Genomic DNA, 27,912 nt, shown 5'->3' on the forward strand with positions numbered 1-27,912 from the left:
AGATAAGGCAGTCATGGATTAGTAAGCACTAAGAACCAATTTAACAGGTCAGAAAAAGCATCTGGTGTCTTCACAGAACAGTACAACTTCATAACTTCGGCACAATTAAGAAGGTGGGGAAGAAGAGGAATTGGATATGCTTGAGTCCTTCCTCCTTGTCAAAAAAAAAAAGGCTGAGCCCATTCAGTACACCACTTTTTAGCAGAATTGTGGCTTAATAATTATTTTAAAACCCTTCTCTGGCCAGCTAATTTTCTGGAGGAAGGGAGGTTTTGACATGGACTGATCATTGAAACATGCAAATTCCATCCCAGAAGGAGTAGGGAAGGACACCCTGAAACATGGCTGTCAAGGCCCTCTTTACTGAACAACTACAAAGATCAGTCAGGGGGTGGGAGAACTCACTACCTAATATTGCAAGCCTTGGGCAAACAGGAAAACAATAACAAGGGACATTGTATTGAACAAGGTGGGTTGCTGTTAAGGTGGTCAGCTTTGCATATAACTCACCAGAGGAAGAGAAATTAACTGTGTTTTGTTGTGGCCTCAAAAGAGACCTGCTAAAGGTAATTTCTCCCACACACTGGCTGGTTTTTAACTGCAGGACATCCATCTTTGGCTGTAGCCAGAGTGTATGTGTGAGGAACCTAGTCCCTCCAGCATTTACTGAACTACAACTCGCACTGGCTAGACTTACTGGGGCTGTTGGGAGTTGTAGTTCAGCAATATCCAGGGGGACAAAGACTCCCCACTCCTGCCAGAGACAAGGGATGGGCTGCTCTGGCACTGCATCCACGCTATGTGGGGGGGGGGGAGGCACTTCTCACTAAGCTTTGGGGCATTACACACTGGGTATGGGCTGGCTGAAGTTGGGACTCCCTGTCTTGCACAGGGGAAGAGGAGCTAATATGTGGCTGAGTTGCCTTTGTGGCCACACCAAGTTCAATGGTTGGGTACGCAGATCCTTTTCAGCTTCAAGAAAGGCAAAAAATGTTCATCTCCCTTTCCCATTAGAACTAGTGGAGAACCATAGGCCTTTCTGATGTTGCTGAACCATAACTCCTATCAGCCTCGGCAAGTGTAACTCATGGCCAGGGAAGAGGGGAATTATAGTTCAGTAACATCTGAAGGGCTGAAGTTTCTGCACACCTGCATTAGATGAATTACCAGGTGCCCCTAACCCCACCAACTAGTTGGTAAACCCCATTTTTGAGGCCCTTGTAGGCTACAGGAACAGGGTGGGTGCCATCAAGCACATGGTGTGCACCAGTGCATGGTCTGGGACTCGGTGCTTATTTGGTGATGCAGCAGCTTAGAAAAGGGAAACTTCATGCTAGCACCAGTAGCCCAACTGTGTGCTCTTTCTTGGAGTGAGGGTCTGGTGTTTCTGATGAGAGCTTTACAAGGACCAGAGTCTCTTCAGTCATTTGAGGCTAATGATAACCTAGACCTGGGGCTAAGCCCCACTCAAGCTGGGTAACAAAGGGAGGGTCTATGCCCAGTATTCCAACTACACCCCAACCCCGGCTTTCTCCTTTGACTGGAGTGCTGAGAATAGCTGCAAAGGTTGGAGCTTGGGTAAGTGGAAAGGTCAGTCCTTCCCTGTTTCTCTCTCTGACTAGAGGATGTCATTTTTGCACAGGCTCTCCTGAAGAAGGCACACTACTCCCTAGCTGAGTGGCAGCCAAGCCTGATGAATCATCCACTGTAAACCATTACACTTGTTGCCCTTGTGATTTGGTTGACGGGGCCCTTTTCTGCAGCCGAAGTGAGGCATTGGGGACCAGCCCACACTCCTCCAGCGTCATGAAGTTGTTGTTATACACCCGATAAGGAAAAGTGCTGATGATCTCGTAAGGTTCCATTTCTTCTCCCCTAGGAAATGAGCAGAATAGTGCTTGTAAGTAAGCTGATTTGGAATTTGACATTCAAATGCAAATAATTTGTTTAATGCAAAAATTTAAAATTTGAATACAGCTATTGAATAATTGTTTTAAATTTATCAGCATCTTTGTTGCTTTGGCTTTGGGAGGCTTTTTAGAAACTATGCTATGTCACCACAGGACCTAGACAATAATACCACTGGAAGATTCTCTAAGGAAAAGACAGCAGAACACCACACTTCAATTTATTCTCTAGAGAGGCTCCTTACATTCAAGAATGAATATTCTTTGCATGATCCCTAGCATCTCTACATCTGAGCAATGCAGCTTACCCTGTTTCCTGTGGTCATAACAATCTCTGTGGGTTCAACCACACATACTGGGCATGGAATGAACAGTGCCTATGGCACGATTTTCCAGGATCCTCACTACTACTATCCCTTGGCAGTAGTCCTACCTGCTTTGATGGTATCATGACCCCAACCAAAAATACAAGAGCAATGCCAAAGTGGAAGAAGCTGACGTGGTATGTGATCTCACAGGCACTTTTATTTATTCCTTGTACAAACTCCACTATGGAGTTGTGGCAGAAACTGGAGAACTCAGCAGAGGTCAAAACCAGAAGGAAATAAGGGCAGATAGTGAGGAGTAGGATACACAATGGTGAAAAATTAACTGGAAGGTGAGCAAGGAACCTAGATGCCTGTATGATGGGATAGATCAACTCCCCCAAAGCCAAGGGATCTTTCCTACCTTGTCCCTCCCCAATAACCTGAAAGTCAATCCTAACCCTGAAAGTGTTTATTATTTGCCCTTCGCCCCCAAACATTTACTCCCCATATTGCATTGCAGAGGCTTGGTCCTCCCAGATTCTAGGGGGGAGATCAATCTGAATAAATTGGCAACATTAAGCAAAAACACACACTTTCCCCCTATCTGTTTATAGTGAGCACAGACTTTTGTTGCTGATGTTAGTTGCAGAATCAGGAGTTTAAGGTCCAGAAACTTCTACAAAAGATTATCTGCTAGAATGATCCCTGTTACTACCTGCTCTGGGCAAGATGCTGGCGCAGGTCTCCGATGGTCTCGGTGAATGGCATCTTGATGATATAGGTCTTCTCCCCATTCTCTGACTTTATCCGAAGAGTTGCGACATTGGGGTTGGAGGCCTTCTTTTTTTCATTCCCTTCCAATCTGAAGATCAGAAAAGCTGGTTAGAGAAGGGACAATGCTTTCTTTGAAGAGGGTGGGGAAACCTTCCCAGGTTGACGAGCCCCATCTGCCCCTCATTTCCCTCAACAGAACATGCAGAAACTTGTTCGACCCATATGGGGTATTAAGGAAGGAGCAGTATCTCTGGTGGGGGACAGTTTGTGCAGTAGTTTGACCGCCTTTGGTGCACTCAGTTCTCACCTGTGGCTCCTAGAAGCTGACAGTGGCCAAACCCCAGGAAGTGGCTTCAACTGGCCAGCTAAACCAAGTGAAGGTAGCTGATGGGTCTTAAACCCTCAAGGAATCAGATGAGTAAGGGACTTGTCTGTCCCCTGTCAAAGGTGAATTATGAGACCCCAAATCACATACTTCTCAATGCAGCTCTGAATAAAGGGCATCAACGTGAAAGAAAGTGCTACAGTGGCCCTCCAGATGCTGCTGGACTCCAACTCACATCAGCCCCAACCAGCGTGGCCAGTTGTCAAGGAGGATGGGAGTTGTAGTCTAGCAACATCTGAAGTGCCGCAGGTTCCCCCTCCTGCACTACAGCTTGAGGAGACTGCAAGATGCCACAGCCATTAATGTGAAGAGAGGAAATTGCCTTTTCTTTTTTACCTCTTCTTCATTGCTGCAATACTAGGGGTCTCCACCACAATCACTTCGTGGCTTTTTCCACCTGAGCCCTGGAACCAAAAAAGGAAACCTGTGTCAAAATCTGACTGTCCTGAGAAATGTAAACAGAATCAGCTGCCCTGCTCATCTCAGCACATCCAAACATAGTGACGAAGCAAAGTTGTCTTTTGTTGTACTGTTTAGAACTGAAGGGTTTGGTCCTGGGTCCTTGGCTATTAATTAAAACTTCCAAACTCAGCTCATACTCCAAGCTCAGAGTCTGGGGAAGCTGCCCATGGGCTGGCAACCCTTAATCTAACCACTATACCACACCACACTGGCTTGATGGCACTATTTGAATGCCAATAATATATAGCCTTTGGGGAAGTGAGAAGATGACCATATGAACCCCAATTTCCTGTCCTTCTGATACTTGGGATTAGAGATGTGCTTTCCCCCCTAACCTTGGCTACCATGTCAGCATTGATTCTCAAAATGAAGGCAGAAGGGGAACAATTATCATTGTGTATCATTTGTGCTGGGCTTTAGGTGGACAAGGAAGGAGACCCTAAAAGGGCAGGTATTCCACATGTGCATCTTATATTCTTTTGGCACATCCTGGTCATGAAATTAAATTCTGGTAGGGAGAAGGATTCTAGGTAGCGATATGGTACCTAAGCCCATACTGCTGCAAAGTATTGGCTATTAGCAGAAGTGCTGACCAGAAGAAGGAACCCCAGAATCAAACCCCATTACATGGAGGCTGGAGAAGGAGTTGCATCCTACCTGGAGGGTTTTTTTAATTTCTCCTCTGATATCGATCACTTGCCCATCTTGAATCCGTGACTTTGGAAGCTTATTCAAAAACTGCTCCATGGTGAGCTTAGGACCTGCCATAACAGAGGATTGTGGGAGTAAATGCTTTAGTACGGGGTGCCCAAACTTTTTTCAGAGAGGGCCAGATTTGATGAAGTGGGCCGACCAAAGTTGTTGAGATGTGTTTTTTTAGGGTTGAGGTTGTTGAGCTTTTTTTTTGGGATTTTACCCCAAGAAAGAAACTGCTACGGGGGCTGGATTAAACCATTCAGGGGGCTGGATTAGGCCCCCAAAATGGACTTTGGATATGCCTGCTTTAGCAGATAGGCAAAGAAAGAGCCCTAGGCATAGCTCTGGGACTTTGCACTAAGATCTTGTCATCCAGTGGCTGCAGAAGTGAAGAAGTGAGAGACAATTACTCTCTGCTTGCCAGCCACGAAAAGAAAGAGCTCCAAGCCATTTGCCCTGAAACTGACGACAGCTGACCAAAGCACAGCCCATCTCTGCCACCAGCCAAAGTGCTACTTCTCATCAGGTAAGAAAGCTAGCAAGGGGAGGTCAGCCTAGTATACAGTCAATATAAATGCCTGTTTCACAGCTCATCCCTCCTTTCTGGCATTGGCAGACAGGATCTTCTTCCTCTGTCTTTGTCCTCTATTCCACTCTCTTTTCTTTGTCATTTTCATTTGGGAGCCTGAGGGTTGGGCCTGCGTCTTGTTTTGATTTAGTTACAGTGCCTGCCATCAGCTCTGAATTGTACCTTTTACTGATGTAAGCCACTTTGGAAACCACTCTTTGTCTCACCCCCCACCCCAGTGCAGCATGATACACTATTGTTGTTATTAGTAGTAGTATATACATTGTTTTTTCATTCATTCATTTTTAGTAATTGACTTCTTTCCAAAAAGCCTTTCTGAAGCTCTTTTTGTCAAGATGTTTGACTGGTGGGGGAAAACAAAAGGTCCTTTCCATCACAAGCAGCATATAACACAAAATGTCATTCAACACAATGCCAAAAGTTTTGTCATACATGAAATGGAGCCATGATAAACTGAGTGGTTGTAAGAAAATAATGAGATAAGTTGAGGACCAGAATTTTAAAACACTGAACGACACACACACACACACAGAGAGAGATTAAAGGAAATCAAACAAATAGGAACGAGAACATAGGAGACTGCCTTATAGTGAGTCAGACCATTGGTCCATCAGTACGGTCTATTCTGATTGGCAGCAGCTATGCAGCAGAGAGGGAACCGTTCCCAGCTCTACCTAGAGATACTGGGGATTGAACCTGAGACCTTCTGCATGCCAAGCAAATACTGCTGCTGAGTTAGGGTCCTTCCTACACTCACCATTAACCACCATCTCACCTGGTATCTCATTTGTCTCCTTTAATCCGCTTGGTCTGGCAAGGCCAATGACGTGGCCCTGGCCCGGAAAACTTTTATGCAGCAGCTTCCTCTCCTGAAATACGGTGTCTCTCTTGTCGGTGACCTGTGGAAGAGACCCGTATTGCTATTCAGTGCCCCACCTAACCCCAAACTCCAGAGTTCAGTGTTAGGCAAGGAAGTGTAGTAAATGTTGGCAGCAGTGACAAGTGGAGGATGGAAGAGAAGTCATCCTTTCCTTGTGCAGAAACTGCAAAACAAATGATCAGTCAGCAGGGATGCCTCAACCTGATCAGCAGGACAGTTGCCACAGTGGCACTGCCTATCAAGCTGGCAATGCTTGATAACTCAATAAACCACACCTGGAGAGAGGTGGGTCAAAAAAGGTTCACTCAAAGCCAAACATTCATGGTTGTATTCAAATCTAGTCCTACTCAAGAGTAGACCGGGATGGCTAAGTAATGTGCAGTAATTTCAAGGGACTACTCTGAGTAAAACAGGTTGGATACCTTTGGCTGGGAGCCACCACAAGCAAGGCCTTTTCTGCAGCCATTGTAAACCAATGTGTTTGTGTAAGGAGTCTCAATGATCCAAGATGTGCCACTTTCCTTCTATCAGAAAAGCTATATGAATCTAATCCAAGAGCCACCACTTAAAATCCACAAGCAAACTCAGGGCCAGTTTATGCAATCCACAAAATCAAGTGGCAGCTCATTTCCAGGCTGCCCCAATCTGGGATATGGGAAGAAGTGGGTTGCATATTTGAAAAATTATCCTAGAAAAAGAAAGAAACGCAGACATATAGAAAAAACACTCTGCATGTGCTCTGAAAATAAGCATGGTGGGAGAAAGGCTTCTGGTTATCCTGCTACATAATGCGCTACTTTCCTTTGTGCTGTGAATTTTCTCCCATGACACACGGACATTCCCTCTGGCAACCCAGCATAGTACCGTACAAAAATACATCACTACTTGATTCTATAACTCTCTCTCAGAAACTAGAAGGTGAGAGCAAATGGGAAACCAGAAAGGTATATGAAGCCAAAGAGGCCCAGCTGTCACGTGTTCTGGATCTCTAACTGCATGATCCTCTGGGGAGGATCCTCTGCCCCAGCTAACATTTGGACCCTGCAGCTTGTGCACTCTTCCCTGCTTGAGTCTAACTGACTGTTCAGTTCTGGCACTCCCCACACGTCACCTGCAAAAGGAAAGGGAGCAGGTGCTTCCCTTCAGCAGCCTCATGGGGGCTGGTTTCAGAAACCCCAGACCACATTTCCTTGTTCTTGTTCTTTTCTCTTTTATGTAAAACATTTTCCACTCATCTATGAATAATGAGAACAAAGAAACACAGTTTCCTCCACCTACTTACGAATAATGGGCAAGAAAGCAATACACTTTCCTCCCACCTGTTTGGAAGAAACTGCTCCAGTTGCCTCCAAACAAAGCAAAACACAGCATCTGAATAAGTCACTTCTGCTGACAAGGATCAGACCAATGCTGTATCAGTAGTTCCACCCGAATACACTACTCTAGAAAGTTAAAAATAGTCTATTGATAAATGACTTCCTCATTTCCCTTCTTTCTCTAAAACAGAAGGGCGCAGTAATCCCATGGAAGGTGGTAGGGGTGGGAGAAGAGACTATGGCACCACTTTATTAGGGAGCACCCCTGGGCTAGCACTGGCCTGGTCAAAGGATGGGTGGCAGTCCCTCTCTGTTTACTTTCTCTCCCCCCCCCCCCATTCCTGCTGCAACTGGTTTCAATGGAAAAGGAAAGAACTACACCAGCTTCAAGAGTGTAGTATTACTTCCTAGTCAAGTGCATGTTCAGGGAACAAAAGGCCTTGTATCCTGTGAAGCTAGGGCCTCCCACAATCTGCCTCCAACACACACCCTTTCCTCAGTTGCATCAGAGAATTAATAGAGTGGGACGCGGGTGGCGCTGTGGTCTAAACCACTGAGCCTCTTGGGCTTGCCAATTAGAAGGTTGGCGGTTTGAATCCCTGCAGACGGGGGTGAGCTCCCATTGCTCTGTCCCAGCTCCTGCCAACCTAGCAGTTTGAAAGCACGCCAGTGCAAGTAGATAAATAGGTACCGCTGCGGCAGGAAGGTAAACAGCGTTTCTGTGCACTCTGGTTTCCGTCCTGGCGTCCCATTGCGCCAGAAGCAGTTTAGTCCTGCTGGCCACATGACCCGGAAAGCTGTCTGTGGACAAACGCCAGCTCCCTCAGCCTGAAAGCAAGATGAGCACTGCAACCGCATAGTCACCTTTGACTGGACTTAATCGTCCAGGGATCCTTTACCTTTTACCTAGTGTGGTTTCCATGGCTCCCCCAAGAAGTTCTCCAATGGCAGACCTTCTCTACTCGCAGACCTCCCTCTCTGTAATCAGAGAGGGAGGTCCACAACATCCAATGACCATTCGGGGAGCTTAGTATGGCCCCCTAATCAGTTAGGTTTTACCACAAGTGATATATTTAATCCTCTTCTAATCAATTCTCAATAGATGAAGCAGCAACTTTCCAGTCACATGCTTTTTCAAACTTGGCTGTTTATAGCAAGTTAATCTCTAATTCTTTACTTGCCTTGTATAATATTGGGCATAATCTAAAAGAAGAATTTGTGCACAACAGGAGATCATTTATTATCACAGTTTCAACTTTCCATAAAGCAAACACAACTTGGGGACAAGCCTACCAAATATGATAGCCACTTTCAGGCACTGTCATTTTGCAGAACAGAACATATTTCTTAATTTGTGGTAACTTGCACCTGTATGCTTTTCATCATCTCTGACCATTGATCATGCTTGCTGGGGCTGATGGGAACTGGAGTCCAATAACATCTGGGGATCCACAGGTTCCCCACCTCTTGTCTAACATTTTCTGGCTTTTTGGTCTGCCCTTTTCTCAGAGATCATGTCCTATTATTCTTCCCATTTGCCTGAGAGCTCTCTTCTCCCACTCCTCTTCCTTTCTTGGGTCTCAAAATGAAACACAGACTCATTTTCTCCAGAGAATGTTCATCCACACAGTCAGTGATAATCTATTACTGCACACAGAACAACCAATGATGATCGCAGAAAATATTTTTTTTTTAAGGAGGGAATCTCCATTTTTAAGAACTGAAAAGTGTTCCAGTTTTTTAAGCAAAAAGCACTCTTTAGTTCCTCATATATAGAACAATCAGTTCCTGAAAGAGGAAAAAACATTATAACTGCTTAGAGCAAAGAGAGGTTCTCAGTTCTGCTTAAACAATGGAGCTGCTCTAACTTCAGACCACATTTTTGATAAGCAAATGAAACTTCTGCAAACGAAGAACTCAATAAACAGGAAGCTGTAGGAGAGCAGGGGGTGGCATACCTGAAATGGGATACCATCTGGGTAACGCTTCTGCAGCTCAGAAGGGAAGTAACCGTCCATGATATCTCGTAGGAGTTGCTGAAACCACAAGCAGGGCCCACATGTCAGATTTTTCTCTATACTGAGGGTGGTAGTGCCCCTAAACATTTTTTGGGTCTGGGGACCAGTTTCAGACACTATCACGAGAACCACAAAATACAAATTTCACAGATGAACAATTGGTGGTGCTCAGAACACTGAAACAACTAAAAAACCTACAGCCCCCTCAGAATTAAAAGGAGTCAAGATAAAAATGGAAAAAGGAACCAACCAAACAGCCAGAAAAGAACATGCCAAAAAAGCTTGAAATAAAATAAAATAAAATTTTGAAGTAAAAATAAACACTGGGAGGAACAGAGGCTTTGGCAGGTGCTAAGGGAGGAGGAGGGCCGGGTTAAGGGTGCCATAGCACCCGCAGGAACCACAGTAGAGGCCCCCAGGGCTGTCTGGTGACTGAACAACCACAATAAGCAGTCCAGATAAAGGAATACCTCTCATTTATTTCAGTTTACAGAATACTCTCTTACCAGAGCTGGAGGTGAAACAAAAAATGCACATAACAAAATGTAAATGTGCCAACAACCTCAATTTCACCAATCCAATTCTGACTGCAAAATATTCAGTCTGAAAGAGGAATTGTAGCTCAAATTCAAAACAGTTCAGAGACGAGAAACCCACAATAAGGAAGAAGCAGACTACAACTTTGGAATGCAGCTCTGAGTGCCCAGTCTTGGTGTGCATGAGCCCACAGCAGCATCTGTGGCAGCAATTCTGGCAGTGGTCTGTAGCAGGTAGCACGAGCAGGGGACTGACAGGCAGATCAGAGCCACAACCTTCAGAACCTTGGACAGGTCTTAGGCGGTAGACCACTTGCTCCAAGGACTGCTGGTGCTAACTGAACTATAGCCCCTGGGCCTGAGTGTAGGCACAAACCCAGGTCCCACCAGCACTTTGCTCTGGATGCCTCCTTGATTTCATTCTCCACCTCAAGATGACCCAGCACATTTTGGTCAAGAGGGTGATAGGCTTTAAAGAGCCTGGAGCCTGACACTCTGTTACCTCTGCCTCTTGTGGTGAGCTGGCTTGGAGGCACATTTGAGACTAGGTTGCTGATGTCTGGCTTTGGAGCTGCAGCCACTGGGGGTCAGTGGCTCAAACATTTCAGATTTGGGCACGCCTGGCTTAGAAGGGCCTTGATGGCAGAACTTAGATTACGTCAGGGCCCCAATCAATGCTTCCTGGTTCAGCTGTCTACTCTTCCCAAGTCAGTGTTCCGGGTGCTGCTGGCAGTCTGGGTCATAACACTGTCGGGTTTCACTTCCTCCTCCTTGGGGTACAACTACAAAGCTGAGCATATTTCCCTATCCTCACACCATCAACTGGGGTTGGTTAATGCTGAGAATAATGATACCAGGATACAGCAAAGGTTATGGGATGGTGGTCAGGGGGAACTCAATACAGGGCTGCCATTTGGGGAGGCGGGCAGCCTTCTATTTCATATTGTGGGGACCCATCCTTAGATCTGGAGGTATCTCCAGACAGCTTTCCTTTCTAGCAGGTGTCAAACACAACATCTAAATCTCTCTGCATGTCCTTGTCAGTTATCTAATATCACTGAATACTGATATCAAATATTCAGGGAACAGCCAGGGAACATTTTACATCATAATGCTCAGAAAATAATTTTGAAGATAATTTTGAAGAGCAAATTAGTTTTCGGTTTACTCAGCTCATTTTCCTTATTTCATTTATCATTACCACCACGACAAAGGTTAATTGTTGTTACCCCATGTTTACAGATGCAGCATGGAAGCCACTGAGATCTGCCCAAGACCATACAATGAGCCTATTATGAAAAGTCAGATTTGAAGCCAGGCCTCTGCTTACAGACCTCCCTGGCTTCCACATAGCTCACCTATACCATTCAGATCTTTGTAAAGTGAAAACACTTGCATATAGACCAAGCTAGGTACTAGGGTATGATCTAAAGGCACATGGCCCAGTTACCTTGCAGAAGCTAAGCTGTCTGGCCTGGTCAGGTTGCAGATGAGACACTGCTTGGGTACCCTACATGTGGCTCTATGACTCAGTCCCACACAGTGCAAGTCTGAAAGTTGTGTAAACTGGAGTACAGCCTGAAGTCTCTTAAAAATAAGTACATTCTCCCAAAAGAGGGTGTGAGTCACTAGACTCCATGTCTTCCCTTCACAGGGACTGAGACTTAAGCTTAAACTTTCTCTTCAGCCATAAGAACTATCAACTTTTTTAAAAAAGGGAAAATCAAGCTTTTTTCAGGCATCTGCTAGAAAAGAACCCGCACCCTTTTCACTACAGGTTTCTCCTGGTAAAAAATTGTAGAGACTGGGCAGTTACAAAACTGAGTGTTCAAAAATACACAGTACTGCTTTTTAAAAATGTTCAGCCAATAGTTGACTCATTCACTGGGAGGAAAGTCCGGCAACCTGCTTGCTGCTGCAAACCATCTCTGTGGGGGCTGAAGAAGGACGTTCAAAATTCAAGGATTTACATGTGGTGAAGAGTCCAGCAGCTTGCTCATTGTGCGTAGGGAGCTGCAATGGCCGCAAACAGAAAGGTCCCATGTGTGAGTTATATAGGACAACTTTCAAACAGTTGCAGAGGCAGCAGGTGGGACTTTGTGCTTGAGGACGGAAGCTGGAATGGTTTCAAAGTCAGAAGCAGAACAGCCCTGTGTTCATTCTTGCTTTCCGTTACTTCCTCCTTAACTTGTAACTCATTTCTAGAATGATGGCCACAGTAAGCATGATGGGGGCACTTCCTTCAGGTTGAAACTGTGCCAATCGCATACACAGAGAGGGATGGGGGATACAATTTTCAAGTAAAAACCCCAGAGAAAGGGGTTGTGACAAGGGCAGACCACTGCACTCACCCCCCTCATTTCCCTTTTGCTCACCCAACCCATCTTTCTGTGTGATTTGTGAATATATTCAAGCAGCACATAGAAATGCTGCTAATGTGGGCCTGAAGAGCCTTGGTAGCATCTTTCAAGGAGGCACATATCGTGTTTCTGAAGGAGCGCCTTAGATCAGGGCAGGATGACTCCCGGATTCTGTAGTCTACCTTTTTCTTTTTTAAAAAATGAGATGAACCTCATGGTTCACTCGCACATTTTAAATTTATAAAGCAAGAGTGCATGCTCCAGATCTGTGTTCAGTGACCCTGACTACGCACTCCCACTTAAGAACGTAAGATACTGTTCAAGATCCAGCCAAAGTCTATCTAGCCCAACATTATTTGCAAGAATCTCAGCATCCAGCTGGTACTAAGCGACCCACTGGAAGTGGGCCAATGGGCCACAGTATACTTCCTGCCCACTCCAGCCTAATAGCACAATTCCCTTGGGAGAGACTGAATTCTCATCTCTTGTCTCTTCATGGACAGATGCTAAATAGTTTCTCTTATTTCAAGATCACAATGAATACTCGTCCTGGCAGTCCTTTCCTCTGCCCTCTGCAGTGGAAAGGGAATTGGGCTTTGCTGCAGCTCTGAATCTTTATTTGCTTCCTTCACCATGTCCCTACCCTGCAAGGTTCAATACCTTCCTTCTCTTTCATCTCTTCCCTGCTATACTCTTCCTGCCCCAGCCCCTAATTCTTCATGATTTACTGGTCAGTTCCAGGGGTGGAGAACCTTTTCAGCTTGACAGCCGCATTCCCTTCTGAGCAATCTTCTGAGGGCCACGTGTCAGTGCTGGGTGGGGCCAGAGGCAAAAGTGGGCGTGGCATGCAATGTAAATTTCATCATTTGTACAGGAGACCAGTTTCAACACACACTCCCAAAGCCCTCTCTATTCTCCATCCAGGCATTGGAGTTCATGGACACATTCCAGCACAGCAAAAACACTTTGGGGGGGGGGGGTGAAGAAGGGCCAGTGAGCAGTGTGGCCTAGGGACAGAGTGTGTGGTCTGGGAGAGTTCTGACAGCCAGACAGGGAAGCCTAGAAGACAGCATTTGGCCCTTGGGCCTGAGATGGCCTATCCCATGTTTACCCAGAGGGACGCGGGTGGCGCTGTGGGTAAAAGCCTCAGCGCCTAGGGCTTGCCGATCGAAAGGTCGGCGGTTCGAATCCCCGCGGCGGGGTGCGCTCCCGCTGCTCGGTCCCAGCGCCTGCCCACCTAGCAGTTCGAAAGCACCCCTGGGTGCAAGTAGATAAATAGGGACCGCTTACTGGCGGGAAGGTAAACGGCGTTTCCGTGTGCTGTGCTGGCTCGCCAGATGCAGCTTTGTCACGCTGGCCACGTGACCCGGAAGTGTCTCCGGACAGCGCTGGCTCCCGGCCTATAGAGTGAGATGAGCGCACAACCCCAGAGTCTGTCAAGACTGGCCCGTACGGGCAGGGGTACCTTTACCTTTACCTTTTACCTTATGTTTACCCAGATTATGATTTTGTAGAAGCCACTGATTCTGGTTTGTTAGGATTTAGGTGATCAGATTCCCCATTTAGCCAATGAGCTGGAGTCTGAGAGAAAGCAAACTTTAGTAGCCTACCACTTCACCATCCACCTGAGCTCCTGAAAATTGTGGTGCATACAGATGTATGTGCAAGCATAAGGCAGCATATATTTTTTTTCTACTGCAAAAAGAGCTTGGCTGTCATCATCCCCACCTCACATCAGAGGCGAATTTAGGGGAGCACAACAAGTTCGCCCACATTGGGCGCCAAGCCGAGAGGGCTCCACAGGGGGAGCTGCAACAATGATAAATAATGGATGGCAAGAGGCAGGAGGTGCCGAATTTTGGCATTGCACAGGGTGTCACTGAAATGTTAAAGCCCAAAGTCCATCACATTACATAGGTATTGCGTCTGAATCCAGTTATGGTTATTCTCGTTTCCCCCTCACCCCTGCCTCAGGCAGGCTTTCGTTTTTTAAAAAGGTCAAGAACCTCGCAAATGCATCAATTTGGTCTATGCTTGTGCCAACTTATTACTATTATTACAAGTCAATCATTTTTAGACAAGAAAAACTGCTGCAGAGAGTGGGAGATGTGCTTTCATGATGTCAGCCAATCAGCACTACGCACAGCCAGCTTCTGCTAGAAACTAGCAGAACCAGTCAAAGCTCTGAGCACTAGCCTTCAGAGAAGATTGCACCCGTCCAAAGTGAACGAGTGCAATTCCACTGAACCTTGACCGCCCTAATTATGCATAACTGTATATAATGTCGTCGTCTTATCAGGCTTCCTACAAGAAAATGGAAGGAGCCATAAATGCTATAACTTACTTCTGGGCAGAAAGCGGGGATTTTGTGCTATCAGGAAACGCACACAAGAATGTCTGCTTTGTCATCATGTAGCCATTACTATGGGTACACCTGCCAGCCAACCAGCCAGTCGGTGATTAAATTTCTTTAAGTATTGATTCATACCTGCGTGGAAGGTTCTTCATATGACCGGAAAGGCCCTTTGAACATGACAATCCCATTTTGATAGAAGGTGAGGGGGATTGAGTCCAGCTGCTTCAGCCTAGCACCCCCTGCCGTGTGCTCGATTTGGGACATGCCTTCCCCAGCCAAAGCATTTAAATCTTTCAGGTTTGCAAAAATTAAATCAAAATTGGTTTCTGAAACGATGGATTCACCTATGACAAAAGGAGGAGAAATGACTAAGGGGAAGGGAAACTCTCAACACTGCATTTTAACAGCAAAATCTTTTCCAGCATCAAGAAAAGCAATTTCCGTGACAAAGTAATAGAGGAATATTGTCAATAGGACAATATTTCAACTATTAGTGTTGGATTACATAGGTTGGTATCCAATGCACTTGCTCTGTTAGTGCAAGGACTTAGGCTTGTTCAAATGAACTTTCCACCCTCTCCTCCTCCTGGACATGTCCGGTGCCCTCCCCAAAGCTGCTCTGGAGGGTTGGGGAAACCCCCCAAGAACAAATTATTATTATTACTACTACTACTACTACAGTGGTACCCCGCAAGACGAACGCCTCGCGAGACGAAAAACTCGCAAAACGAAAGGTTTTTTCGTTTTCGAGTTGCCTCGCAAGACGAATTTCCCTATGGGCTTGCTTCGTAAAACGAAGCTTGCCCCGGGGACAGCGGGTCTTCTCTTTTGAAGCAAGGGGCGGCGGGGAGATCGCTTCTCCCCACCGCCCCTTGCTTCAAAAGAGGTCTGCCCCCGGACCTCTTTTGAAGCAAGGGGCTGCGGGGAGATCGCTTCTCCCGGTGCTCCGAAGCGGGGTGGGGTGGCGGGAACACCTGCCCCAGCCGCCGGGCTTCGTAGCGCTGCTGCGAAGCCGGGCGGGGGGGCGGGAACACCTGCCCCAGCCACCCCGCTTCGGAACGCTGCTCCGAAGCGGGGTGGGGGGCGGGAACACCTGCCCCAGCCGCCGGGCTTCGTAGCGCTGCTGCGAAGCCGGGCGGGGGGCGGGAACACCTGCCCCAGCCGCCGGGCTTCGTAGCGCTGCTGCGAAGCCGGGCGGGGGGGCGGGAACACCTGCCCCAGCCACCCCGCTTCGGAACGCTGCTCCGAAGCGGGGTGGGGGGGCGGGAACACCTGCCCCAGCCGCCGGGCTTCGTAGCGCTGCTGCGAAGCCGGGCAGGGGGGCGGGAACACCTGCCCCAGCCACCCCGCTTCGGAACGCTGCTCCGAAGCGGGGTGGGGGGGCGGGAACACCTGCCCCAGCCGCCGGGCTTCGTAGCGCTGCTGCAAAGCCGGGCGGGGGGCGGGAACACCTGCCCCAGCCACCCCGCTTCGGAACGCTGCTCCGAAGCGGGGTGGGGGGGCGGGAACACCTGCCCCAGCTGCCGGGCTTCGTAGCGCTGCTGCGAAGCCGGGCGGGGGGCGGGAACACCTGCCCCAGCCACCCCGCTTCGGAACGCTGCTCCGAAGCGGGGTGGGGGGGGCGGGAACACCTGCCCCAGCCGCCGGGCTTCGTAGCGCTGCTGCGAAGCCGGGTGGGGGGCGGGAACACCTGCCCCAGCCGCCGGGCTTCGTAGCGCTGCTGTGAAGCCGGGCGGGGGGGGCGGGAACACCTTCTGAAGGCGGGCGGGGGGCGAAAGTCTTTGTCCCCCCTGCCTGCCTTCCCAGGGGCTTTTAAATTGCCCCGGACAGCGGAGAAGTCCTCCGCTGTCCCGGGGCGATTTTAAAATGCCGCCCGCCAGCATTTTAAGATCGCCCGGACAGCGGAGAAGTCCTCCGCTGTCCCAGGGTTTTTTAAAATGCTGGGGGTGGGAAGAAAAGCCCTTGTCCCCCCCCCCCCAGCCTTCAGAAGAGGTCCGGGGACAGTCTGTCCCCGGACCTGGTCTGAAGGCGGTTTCCCTAGGAACGCATTAATTGATTTTCAATGCATTCCTATGGGAAACCGTGCATCGCAAGACGAAAAAACCGCAAGACGAAGAGACTTGCGGAACGAATTAATTTCGTCTTGCAAGGCACCACTGTACTACTACTACTACTACTACTACTACAAATTTGGGGAATACAAAGAGAAAGGAGAGGGAGGAGTTCTGTTGCACAAGCATAAATCCTTGTGCTAAAGTAACAAGTTACTTAGTCATACACTGTGTACAACCCATAGGGACAAATATGGATTTTGTGATCTAGGTGTGGAGTTGTTGCAAAGCAGGGTACATGATACCTCAAGTTTCAGGATATTTTTTAGGAGTTTTTCTCCATTTATGCCCTGCTTTTCAAGGCAAAAGCTTTCAGAAACTGGCTTATGGTACAACTAAAACAGTTCAATTAAAATTAATAAATTGAAAACTTTTTTTCCAAAACCACTTGTGCCTGACAAGTTTGCATTATTTGCTATGAGAATATTGGTAATGCTGATTTGTAAGGTTATTAAATGAATGACAATGGGGATAATTTATGATGCATACAATGCCATCAATGTACATAGCATATTATTGAGTTCTGTAAACGAAAAGACTGGTCTCTACGCCAAGGAGCTTACAGTCTAAATGGAAGTAAAGCATGCCCTGTTGTCTTAAGGTATCTAAAACAGGGCAGTCTTTTGTCCCGGCAAACCTGGTTTCCAGTAACGCTTTGACAGCTCACTCCTTTCATCACTTTGTGCCGCCACTTCTCCCAAAGAGTCTGTCCCTTCTCCAACCCAGATCAATCCATAGTCATTCAGAAACAGCTGCATAGGGGGAAATGGGGACAATTTAGACAGGAAGGATGATAGCCTAACCAATGGTGAGAATAGAAAAATGCTGAAGGAAAAATAAAATTGCTACTTTCCCAAAAGGAACTTTTATTTAAGGCTGCAACCCAATTAAATCAATTTTAAATAAGGATGATGTGAAAGTTCCTCAGAGCCCAACTCGTATTCAAACCCAAGGGATTTGGAAGACCTGAGGCCAACCAGAACTTAGAGATCTTGCTTCCCCCCTTCTCATTGTCTTAACACAAGGAGTAAAAAAAAAAAAAGGCAAAAGAGAGATTCCTCTCCCTCCCATTTCTGTTTGGTACCATGGACTCTGAGAGGTCAGTTTGTTCAAAGGCTCTTGTTCACGTCCAACCCAGTAGCCACCCATAGAATGAATAGAAATTAAGCTCAGATTCATAGAGAAATAATAATAATCTCTCTCTCCCATTAATCTTACCTCCATTTCCCAGACCTGATGCTGCAACTTAAGGCATATCACTTCCAGTTCCTCTGCTCTGCTCACCCAAGAAGATTCAGCTTGCAGAGAGAAAAAAACACCCAAAGATATGTAGGGGTTCCTCATTTTGATTAATATTAAACTGCACAAAGAGCAGCAAAAGTCCCAGTCTCTGTTATAAATTAATGTTCTGACTCAGAATGGAAGAGAAGGTTAGTGTTTCACCTTCGAACACCCTTCCAATGGGCAATTCTGGCCGGTTCTGGACTTACTGGTGCCTTAGAGCTTAAAACATGACCTGCATTATGGTGAGGCCTCGAAAGCTGCTCTCTCCACATGCTCATACACACCCTGCTGTGGCCTGGAGGCTGCCCTTCAGCTACGCATCCCTCAAGCCTAGCAAAACCTGGCACCTGCCTCTTGTTGAAGAGAAAAAGGAGCAGCATTGAGACATGTGCCACAATGTTACCTTTCCCTTTCTTAAGGACTTTTATCTGCTCCTCAAGCTCCTCGATCTTCTTATCCTGCCGATCCAAATATAAAAGGCAAAATTTATTACCAGTCACTATTAATTCCATGTCATATATGAACTGCTTCCTATGAAGCATCTCAAAGCCATTTCACAACAGAATAAAAACATATACAAAATAATTGCATCAATACAAGCAGAACAATTGCATACATAGGAAACCAAATTCAAAACCAATACAGATGTTGACTGGGATAAGATTCTACTCTGGAAGCTTGCTCAAAGAGGAAAGTCTTCAACAGACGCTAAAAATACATTAGATACTCCAAAGAGTAGGTGCTGCCACATTAAAGGCAAGATTCCTTCATGTTATGAAGCAAGCCTTCAGATATGACGGTATCTGCAGGGTGCCCCCTTCTGTGTTGCAGAGTGATCCCCCTAGTAGTTTAACCATCAATCCCTCTTCCCAGGAACTCTGGAATTGTAGCTCTGTGAGGGGAATAACAACTCTCAGCGCCCTTAACAAATTATACTTTCTAGATTCATATATTGCTATGAATCAACACAAATGATCATAAACAGACTGATCAGTCCATCCTTCCTACCACTGTGAGTTTACTGGTAGTGGCTAGGAGTGAATGAGCCTTCTCCATCGTGGCTCTCCGGCTGTGGAATGTCCTCCTCAGGTAGGCTGTACTCTTCGGAGTCTGTAAGCAGAATAGTTGGAGCCACTGCCATACCTGAAGCCCCTCCACTTATACTGTCCTGGGTGGGAGATGGAGGGCAGCTTCATCCTCTTCCCCTGCCCCCTTTTCTGCTGCTACAGCTCCAGGATGGTGTACCAGAGGGGTCTAAATGGGGAACATTGCTGGTAGCTGGATCAGCTTAGGATCCAAAGATTCTTGACCGCCAGCAAGGATACTGCCTGCAACAGCCAGTGCCTGCCTGCATTTTCAGCAGTGCAGCAGGGACAAAAGCAGAAGATTGTGGGTTTGGATTGCTCTGCTAATTTTCTTTTATTTTTTTACACTAGGCAAGGACATTTCATTTTCCAAGGCTTTTAAAATTATGCTATGTTTCTTTCAATATTGTTTTTCTCTATTCTTCTGATCTGTTTTTTGTTTGTTTGTTTGTTTTTGTTTTTAATGTATAGTTTTGTCCTTATCTGGTGTGTTTTTACTTGAGGCATTGCATTCTTATTCCCATATGGCTTTTAAAAAATTTGCTGTTTTAGCCACTCACAGAGCACTCTGTTATAAGGCAGCCTATACATGGTGTAAATGATTGTAATTTTATCAGATTGTAATTTTATCATCTTTTTTCCCCCATACCATGTTGTGAGACACCCACCCACCCAGACTGATTTATGCAATATAGGAAAACATAATTAAATAATAAACACTTGAATAAATAAAATCTTAGCATGATTCTGAGATCAACTATGACCAGTTTGAACTGTTGCCACGCCAACACAGTTCCTTTGAAGCCTGGCATTTTCACCTTGTGGTATATTGCCCGTGCTTGGCTCTTGATGCTCTGTTCCAAGGAAGCAATCTTCTGCATCATGGAGGCCATCAGCTCCATATCGTTGGGAGCAGACCCTAAAGGCACAAAGTCAACAGATCGTGAGAACAATTTGGTGTCAAATGTTCTATCGAGATGCCAACCCCACAATGGCATGTTGTGCTCCTTGGAAATGGAGCACAGGGCCAGAATGCTTGGTATGTCGTCTGTGTCGGCTCTCTGCCCAAATCCTTGGGGGAAACAACAGAGGACTAGTATCTGGGTCACCAATGGGGGAAGACTGCGGAGGTGCAGCTATGTTGGATCCCAGACATAGGCTGACATTTCAGTGGTAGGTGGTAAACTCTATTTTCCACAGATTCTCTGCAGAAATGCACACATCTGTAGATGCTCTCTCTCTCTCTAGGATGGGAATATGGCTATTGCCAACCACCCTAGATTTTCTATGTTGTACTCAGAAGGATCAAAACATACAGGAAGCCAGGGAACAATGTTCCTCACCGCGGCATAAACTTAGTCTGTCACTCCTCCCTTCCTCCTTCTGGATACCCAAAAGAGCGAAAAAGGAAAGAGAAGAAGGAATGGATACAACTGGAGCTAGATGCAACTCACATATACAGTGGTACCTTGGGTTAAGTACTTAATTTGTTCTGGAGGTCCGTTCTTAACCTGAAACTGTTCTTAACCTAAAGCACCACTTTAGCTAATGGGGCCTCCTGCTGCCGCCGGAGCATGTTTTCTGTACTCATCCTGAAGCAAAGTTCTTAACTCGAGGAACTATTTCGAGGTTAGCAGAGTCTGTAGCCTGAAGCGTATGTAACCTGAAGCATATGTAACCCGAGGTACCACTGTATGCCTTGATTCTTAAGGAATGAAGAGAAAGAACAGAATGTACAGGTATTTGACCTAGAATTCAGTTTCCTGAGAGTCTCAGCTTTTGGTTTTTGGTTTTTTTTTTAAGTTTCTAGACCTTGTGGTTGCAAAGATATGGTTGAAAGTGTATAGGTGAGCAAGGCATGTTGAAGTGAGAGGTGGTTGGATAATAATTCTGGTGGCTGGAGATCGAGACCTAGTGCCCTGAAAAGCTCCTTGCCAACCCCTGTGACAAGCAAAATCAGAATAAAAACATGCAACTTTGTTTTTAAAAGTGCAAGAAAAATATGCAAAATAAAATAAGTTATGCAAAAGTTCTGTTTCCATAACTTATACAGGTTACAGAATTTCATTTGTCTTGACATAGATCCTACATTGCCCAGCTGTACAATCTTAATTCTTTTGAGTACCCCTATTTATTTATTTTTTATCCCCCATCTACAGAGAAAATCTGACTCAGGCATCAGCCCCCCCCCCCATCCTTCTGGTGGGCTGCGAGGTTTTTTATTTTTAAATGTGCTGCATGAACATTTGGGTTTCTATCTGTTCATTAGTCACCTGATTAACTAAAAATAAAAGGAAATGTTTTTCAGGGCCTGGTTAAGAAAAGAAGCAGAAATTATGCGCAGAATTTGTCATGGGCAGAAAAAAACAAGAGGGTGAACTTGGAAAACTCTGTAAATGTGGCTTCACTGGCATGTGGCAAAGTGTGTTGATGCTGGCAAAGAAGAGTGTTGCTTATTGGACAGACATGTGTGAGGTCCCAGAATTCAGTTCCGCTTAAAGGACCTAAATCCTTTAATCTCAGAGGCAACGTTAGTGTGGGTCACTTGGCCTAGCGTGGGAGCAAAAACATCTTCATCAGCAATGCTGTCCATACTCTATGCAAATCAATTTCATATTTTAGATCAAGGCCCCTTGAGGCTCTTTCTGAACCACACCCTTCAGCAGCCCTACTCTCCTTGAATGTTTTTGTCGAGCTGGAATGTGCCCTTCAACTCTGATGAGGCCTGAATGGAGGCTACAGAGGGGGGTGGGTGTAGAAACTAGCCTGCTGTATAAAGGGAAACTTTGTGTTCATTGCTTTGCCCTTTTTTGTCTCTGTTCCCAGCCACCACTGACATGTGGCCCCGGAAGGCTGCTAAGGCAAGAATGTGGCCCTCAGGCTGAGAAAGGTTCCCCATCTCTGTTCTAAATAATCAATCAAACTACAGTCACACAATCAAACTACATCACACAAATCAATGTCATTTGTGCTGAGATTTTGCATACACTTTCTCAGTATGCATGGTTCTTTCTAAACTTAGGCTACAGGCAGACAATGGGTTTTAAGAGAACTGAAAATGGGTAGGAGGGAGGTTTTGCTTCCCACAACATGTACTTATCTTTGTTTTGCCCCACTGTTGCCTCTGGTCAAAAGCAAGTTCTGCAGGTTTTTTAAAAATACTAAAATAAACTCCTGTAGAACCTGTGTGACTTCACACAACGAACAACAAGGCTTTCAACCTTGAAAAGAAAAACACTGCATCTTGTCCGATTTAATGCTAAACACTGTAGGGTGAGATTAAAGCTTCTGTTTTTAATTTCAAACTTACCAGAGTTCCCCATTATGTACAAACTGCAAAACTATTATTAGTTTGGGATGGGGAACCTGTGGCTTTCCAAATCTTACTGGATTCCAACTCCCATCAGTCCCAGCCACCATGGCAAAAGATGATGAGACCTATAGTGCAGAAACATCTGGAGGGTCACAGGTTATCCATCCCTAGTTTAAATTATGGTTAGTTTGGAGAAGCCAGGTTTAAAGCATGGTTTATTACCCCAGCATGTTTACTAACCAGAGTTCCCTGAGTTTGGACATTTTCAAATGTATTTCCACTATCCTTAGTGCTAGAAGTAATAGAGACTCAAAGCTGAGGTTGTCATGAGTTCAAATTCTGTCCCAGTTACCCAATGTGATCTATACATGAGGAACCACAAAAGACAAACAGCCCTTGTAACGAGAACATAGAGCACACAATGTCTGAGTTAGCTACGGAAACAGAAAAACAGGAAATAGTGAAAAGTGCTGTGGCCTTTACCATCCCAGACCTTGAATTTGCATGGCTGATGTTAGCCCTTGGCATTACCCAAAACCAATCTCATCTCCAGCCCTTCCACTCATACCCAATGCCGTTGGTTTTTCTGCAGTTCCATCTGAGCATGAAGGCCTGCTGATTGGAATCTGAGCTCTGGGCCCCAGGATTTCATCCATCATTGCTGCTTCATCCTCTGTGAACAAAAGTGATCAAATCATTATGAGCAGCACAAAAAGGACTTCCTCTGCTGTGTGTGTGGGTGCACGCACGTTTATGTGTGTGCAAGCAGAAATGTCTGTTGCCTTGAGGAGACAAAGTAGCTAGACTTGCCAACTGTACCAATTTCCATTGAGAAGGCTAATTGACAAGAAGTAAAGTAAACTGTAAAAAAAAAAAGTGAGCCAATCTCTAGATCAACATAAGCTGGTGGACTTTCAATGTAAGATCCTGCATCAAGATCCTGTCAATACTAACTACATCTTCTACTTCCCCTGAGGAACCTATCCAGAGCTCTCTAGAGTTATTCCACTTTAATTAATAGCACCCAGAAACTGCAGCTTACTAGATATTTTTCAGGATTCGTAAAAATGCTCATATATCTCTAATGATATATTTAAAACATAGACAATTTTTTGAGTAACTGCTGGGGGGTGAGGGGGAGGCCCTGAGCCTCATTAGTTACCACAGCCAAATGAGGCAAGGATTGTAAAGACAACAGGCACCCCCATCTCACAAACAGCCAGTTGACTGGAGCACAGTTGAATTTCCAACTCTGCCATTGACTCCTGGGTAGCCTTAGGTTTCATACACTCTCAGCCTAATTCTTTGCCTGTAAAGGGGAAAGAATAATCCACAAGTTTATGTAGGAACTGATGAGAAATTAGAAAGATCATACACTGCTATATACATAATTATTTGGAACAGGGTAAACAAAGCAATGACATGGATCTTACCACTCACCATTCTGAATGCTCTCTTTGAAAGGTGCTGTCCTTTTTCTGAAATCCAGAAGAAATCAGAAGTTGTCACTTATAAAACAGGCAAGAAATCAATGATAATCCATGTAAATGGATACTTCAAACATAACTGATAAAGCGCATGCTTGCAATTTTACACTACAGTTGGGAAGTCATGCCACAGCCCTTTGGTTTTCTGATATGAGCACACATAATGAAAAGAGTGACTTCAAGAGCGTGATGTGAGTAAAGGCCACAAAGCCCCTAGATAACTACACTGTAAACACATAGAACCGTTCCTAGTTTCAACTTCTGGTGTGAGGTACATACAATGCTGGAATGAACCTGAAAGCTGGATTCTCTGTTAGAAAACTAACAGGCCCTGGTTTTCTCTGTGGCTCCCACATGTCCAGGTGGTTGTATGAATGAGCCCTCACTTACCCTGGTGTCTGCAACTGGAGTGGCATCCTGCGAATCTTCCCCAGAGAGGAAAGAGGAGACGTCATCGTTTACCATGAATTTACAGTTTTAAATTCTAAGATGGGGGGGAGGAGAGATAGAAATGCATTACAATTTGTGGCATACATATGCAACTCAGAATTGCCCATGTGGCTTATCTATATGATGCACACATCTCTGCACATTGCTAATTTTTGAAGATGTGATAGGCTCCTACAGCATCTCTAAACTCAAAGTCCAAACACATTGGATGCAGTGAGGAGTCAACCGAGGCTGACACTCTATCCATTCACATGACTGACTTGACAATTGCAAGACCAGCTCAAGGACTGTCTAAACTACAAAATTACCACCTTTTGCCAGAGAAACTTTTCGAACACCTGACTGTAAGATTTAGTACCAAACTGAGATACTATCTAGACAGCTACCATCTGAATCTGCCTGACAGCCCACAGAGCACTCAAGTCAGCTACAAATATGGCTGCATCTGTTTCTATCTCACGTTTTTGTGAGCACAAAATGAGAATTTTTTAAGATGTACTCCAGCCTGAGCTCCTTGAGGAAAGGGCCGTGCACCAATGTGCCAAAATAACAATGGAGGGGCAGCACTGGAAAAATATCTGGGGAGAAAGCACCAAATATTATGTGGCCAGATGCAAAGGAACACAGAGCATAACATTTTGTGGACTTGGGGTCATTTTGTTAGGTGCATGAAGTGTTATCCACAGGTGGCATATCATACCATACACACAGATACAGGGCAGTGGAGAGGAGGAGATATTGTACAGTAAAGCCAGACCTGCAATGTAAGTGGTAGATCATTAGAAAAGGAATCACAATGAAAACTGTAAGGGTATTGCAGAGTAGAAAAAGGTGTACAAAAGGACAGCTAAAATGATCAAAGGACTGGAGAAACTCCCCTATGAGGGAAGGTTACAATGTTTGGTGCTTTTTAGTTAAGAAAAAGGGTGATATGGTAGAAATATATAAAATCATGCATGGTGTGAAGAATGTGGATAGAGGTTTTCTCCCTCTCTAGTAATACGAGAATCAGGGGTTTCTCAATGAAGTTAAATTCTAGAAGACAAAAAGGAAGTACTTCTTCACACAACACATAGTTAAAGTTGTACCTGTGGAATTCATTCCCACAGTTGGCTGCCAACTTGGATGACTTTAAAAGGGTATCAGACAAACTCATGGAGGATGAGACTATCAGTGGCTACTAACCATGATGGCTATATAGCTCCTCCAGTATTAAGAGGTGGTGTGCCTCTAAATCCCAGTTTCTGGGAAACTGGGAATCTAAGTTGGCAAGTGCTGTTGCACTAATGTCCTGCTTGTGTAAAGACATCCTGTGTGAGCAGAAAGCTGGACTAGATGGGCTGTTAGTCTCACCCAGAGGAACTCTTCTTATGCTTATCTGTGGGTCTGCAGAGTGCAAAAATATACAAGAACAGTGCCCCATTCATATCTGCCCACTGAGAAAGATTGCATTTGATGAAGAAGGCTGAAGGAAGCCCATGAATCTTCCACAGCAAAACCCTGTTCATTCAGCAGTATAGCCTACTGATTTCAATGGGATTTGGATCCTAAGGCTGGGGCCGATGGCAGGTGAAGCCCAAGGACATTGGGAGCACCACAAGCTCCCCGCTTCATGCACACGGGATTACAGTTTAATAGCACAAACCTATATACAGTATATGTTTACTCAGCAGTAAGTCTCACTCTTACTTCCTAGTAAGGGAGTGGCAGCCAAAGGATTGCACACTTACCAGAGAAGAAAACCTCATTAAATTTAAGTGGGGCAAGGATGTTGAGCAAGCATGTACACAGGATTGTGGGGGCTGCTATCCTTTACCCACTTACCTAGAAGAAATTCCTACTGAATCCCGTGGGGCTTACTTCTGAGTAAAATACGTGGGCTGGCATAATTTGTCTTTAAAGTGCCACGAAGGTTTGCATTGTTTTTGCTGCAAGAGACTTAACGCGGGTTCCTGGGTGAATTAGGTAGGAGCCGCGCCTGTGAGGATGAAAAGCAGCCTCCCGACCCGTTTTAACAGTTTGCCTGATCTTCACAGTTTAAGGGACTCACCCGCCCATCTTGAGGCTTCAGGCCGGCGGCGCCATCTTGTTTACATTCGGTTGCCTAGGTAACGACTCCAAGACAGAGCCTGGAGGGGGAGCCAGGAGACTACAATTCCCAGGATTCAGCGCTCCTGGACCAGTTCTTTCTTTCTTCTTTCTTTCTTTCTTTGCCCTTCAAATTGGCGGCGCAATGCTATATGCATGTTTACTCAGAAATAAGGCCCCCCTTGTGTTCGGTGGGGTTTACTTCCGGGCAAGTGAGCATAGGATTTCAGGCTGCATAAAAGTAGGGCAGACAGCAACATGTTCAGGTCTTCAGGAAGTTCCCCTGAGGGAAGCTTGTGGCGTTGGGGGCTTTTTAGTTTAGAGAAAAGGCGAGTAAGAGGGGACAGGAGAGAGGTGTCATGGCATGGAGATAGTGGCTAGAGAAAAGTTGTTCTACTTCTCTCAGAACATTATAACTTGTGGCCAAGGAAGAGGAATGTTGGAAGATTGCAGACAGGTGAAAGAAAGTACATATTCTTTCAGCACATAGCTAAACCATGGCATTCCCATGGCATTTTTTGAAATTTCATTTCAAAAAATGAAAATTTGGACAGAAAAGTTATTGAGGTTTTGTTGTTGTTTTGCAAAGTTGCTGGGTTTTTGGACGTTTTTGAGCCATTTCTGAGGGAAATCGGCAAAAATGACACTGCCGACATGGGCTGTCATACATCTGGATTTTCCTGGGCAATTCTTTAACCAATTCCCTCCCAGACACTGCTTGCAACTGCAGTATACCGGATATGTCCGGGAACTTCCAGATGTATGGCAACCCTACTTCCACAGGAGGCAATGATGGCCCGTAATTTGGATAGCTTCAAAGGTGGCTTAGACAAATTCATGGAGGTAACAGCTACCAGTGGCTACTAGATACACTATGTTTGGAGGCTGTATGCTTCTGAATACCAATGGCTGGAAACAGCAGGAGGGGTGCATGTCCTTGTGCCTAGGCCCTGCTTGTGGGATTCCCACTGGCATCTGGTTGGCCACCGTGAGAACAGGATGCTGGACTAGATGGGCCAATTGGTGTGATCCAACTGGCTTTTCTTATGATGCCAGCAGCCATGCCCTATTTCAGGATCTTCCATTTCTACCATTACATTTCCCCAATTTGCTTCCCACATGCACACCCACTTCTAAAGGGCTTCCCTCCTTATTTATTTTACTTCTGCAAACTTTGGGGTTCCCCAAAGCTTGCTGATACTTACCTCTTTTGCATGGGGATGGTGTCATTTTGACTACATTTGCAATGGCACTCACAACTTGAATGTTTAAAATATAGAGACTTCTATGCACACAGTCCCTCCGGCATTATTCAGACAAAAAGTAGGGTCAGTTTGATGTTTGTTATGTAGACATTTCTCTTGTGTAAGAATGTGTCATAAAAATACTTTAAGGAGTGTCTCATCCCAGACTAGCTTGCCCGCATGTTAAGATAATTAGTTCTATGCAAGGTTGTGTGTTATATTTAATAACAACTGCTGGATTACCTTTGCAAGTACATGAAAAA

The 27,912-nt window shown here is 45.6% G+C and overlaps 1 protein-coding gene across 4 annotated transcripts; it reads right to left on the reverse strand.

The window, feature by feature from the left end:
• Window positions 1-18: 18 nt before the first annotated feature.
• Window positions 19-26,476, reverse strand: UBXN11 (UBX domain protein 11). 4 transcript variants are annotated; one of them, XM_028738766.2, is made up of 15 exons: window positions 26,368-26,476; window positions 24,258-24,351; window positions 23,821-23,858; window positions 22,949-23,053; window positions 19,886-19,986; window positions 18,386-18,440; window positions 17,917-17,996; window positions 17,336-17,450; window positions 14,720-14,931; window positions 9,276-9,353; window positions 5,897-6,020; window positions 4,494-4,597; window positions 3,711-3,778; window positions 2,931-3,077; window positions 19-1,875 (listed from the first exon to the last, which is right to left on the reverse strand). In XM_028738766.2, exons 2-15 carry the CDS (start codon window positions 24,320-24,322, stop codon window positions 1,716-1,718), a joined length of 1,452 nt encoding a protein of 483 aa, XP_028594599.2. In that variant the 5' UTR covers window positions 24,323-24,351; window positions 26,368-26,476; the 3' UTR covers window positions 19-1,715. The 4 variants fall into 4 exon arrangements, with proteins under 4 accessions (XP_028594599.2, XP_028594600.2, XP_028594602.2 ...); XM_028738767.2 differs by lacking the exon at window positions 26,368-26,476 and adding an exon at window positions 26,142-26,327; XM_028738769.2 differs by lacking the exon at window positions 9,276-9,353.
• Between the last annotated feature and the right edge of the window lie 1,436 nt (window positions 26,477-27,912).

The sequence above is a fragment of the Podarcis muralis genome, chromosome 7 (assembly GCF_964188315.1).
Source record: "Podarcis muralis chromosome 7, rPodMur119.hap1.1, whole genome shotgun sequence".
Lineage (NCBI taxonomy): Eukaryota > Metazoa > Chordata > Lepidosauria > Squamata > Lacertidae > Podarcis > Podarcis muralis.